Genomic DNA, 1,632 nt, shown 5'->3' with positions numbered 1-1,632 from the left:
TTTAGTTCATCCTAATTTCTTTTTCTCAATGTTTTCTCATCTATGCAAATATATAGTTAATTTTTTATTAACAATAAATCACAGGCTCAGGCCTTTTTTCCAACCAAAAGAATGATTTTTCCCCCCCTTTTTCTTAAAGTGGGTTGAAGTCAATTTGTATTTTTTTAATGGAAAAACTTTCTTTTTGCAGGGGGCAAGAACCTTAGGTTTTCCTATATTGAGAGGTGGTTAGTTTTATATAGCATGTTTAGTTCTGTGGTTGGGTTACTGTTTCCTAAAAGTTGTATTACTTTGGATTATAATAAGAGAGATTTGATTAGAAGTTGGTAACATCTTTTCATTATCTAATTCTCTGATTATAGTTGGTTTTTTTTTTGGTTGGGGTGGGGTGGGGGGTTATTCCCCCAAATCCTCTCTATTGTGGAGAGACGGTAAACAAAACTACAAAAATAAGAAATAACAATTTCTTTTTCCCCCTCCTTTTTTTTGCCCTTGGAACAATTTTATTGTTAAGGTAGCAAAAGGTTTCTTGTTAACCATTAATTATTGATCAATTTGCAAAATAATTGAAAGAGAAGCAGCACCTACCGAAAGCTCCACAAATCCAAAGATGAGCATAGTCCAAAAACTCCCAAGATAAGAATCAGAGAGGAAACCCCCAAAGAGAGACAAGAGAAAGACAGTCCCCACAAAATTTGTCACAATGTTGGCAGCTTTTGATAGAGGGAAGTGCATCTCATTGAACACATATGTTATGAGATTGTTCCCTACTGCAGCAATTGCCATGATCTCAAATGCTTGGATCCCTGAAAAAAAATATATATCAACAATCATTGATCAAACAAATTCCAGTATATACAGATTCCATCTTCATCGTGTGATTACATCGTAATATAAAAACTTACTTGGTTAGAAGTAGTTAGAACTTCATGATGACGTTCCAATCATATTCAGACCTTATCGCGCATGTTTGGTAGGATATCGTTACAAGTCTAAAATATTCTTAGAAATGCAAATGCCGGTAACTTTTTTTTTGCTTTCCAGTAGCAGAAATTGAAGCTACACGATCACTACAAATAAAATTGTAACTCATTTTTATGCAATGGGGACAAGATGCTTAGGAACTTAATTTATTAATTAATTAGAGGGGAAATTATACAAAATATACATAAAAAGAGTTGGGGAAGAAGAGAGAGAAATACAAAAGAATGAGGTAAGAAGGATTAGGAAACAAGATTAGTCAAAATATCTAAATCCATGTGCCAAAATACTCCATAAAAACAATAGGAAGAGAGAGAGAGAGAGAGAGAGAGAGAGAGAGAGAGAGAGACCTAAAACAAAGACAGCAGCCCTCATGCCTCCATGCTTGTTGGGCTCGCAGGGTCTGCCTCTCCAATCAACAGAGACCTCATCAGCCATCATGGGCTCCCCTTTCATATTCTGTCTTCTTTCAATATCCATTTAATTCTCCCCCTCTTCAATGGAAGGAGAATCTATTGAGAAAAAAAAAACTCCTTTAGCAATTGTAAGAGTGACCCTTGCAAGCTTATGACGACTTGTTATGCCTATTTATAACATTTAGATGAGAGAGAGAGAGAGAGAGAGAGAGAGAGAGAGAGGAAAAGGTTGAGG

General features: G+C 35.5%; 1 protein-coding gene across 1 annotated transcript in view; it reads right to left on the bottom strand.

Moving 5' to 3' along the window:
- LOC109824576 (protein NRT1/ PTR FAMILY 4.3-like) overlaps window positions 1-1,558 on the bottom strand; it is a 4,987-nt gene extending 3,429 nt beyond the window's left edge. Inside the window, exons 1-2 of the mRNA XM_020391206.1 lie at window positions 1,332-1,558; window positions 589-806 (exon numbers count right to left, since the gene is read on the bottom strand). Of these exons, the coding sequence (XP_020246795.1) occupies window positions 589-806; window positions 1,332-1,461 (348 nt within the window). The 5' untranslated portion in view covers window positions 1,462-1,558. The remainder of the gene's footprint in view (window positions 1-588; window positions 807-1,331) is intronic.

This window comes from Asparagus officinalis, chromosome 9, assembly GCF_001876935.1.
Source record: "Asparagus officinalis chromosome 9, Aspof.V1, whole genome shotgun sequence".
Classification (NCBI taxonomy): Eukaryota; Viridiplantae; Streptophyta; class Magnoliopsida; order Asparagales; family Asparagaceae; genus Asparagus; species Asparagus officinalis.
This window is presented reverse-complemented; position numbering and strand designations above follow the sequence as displayed.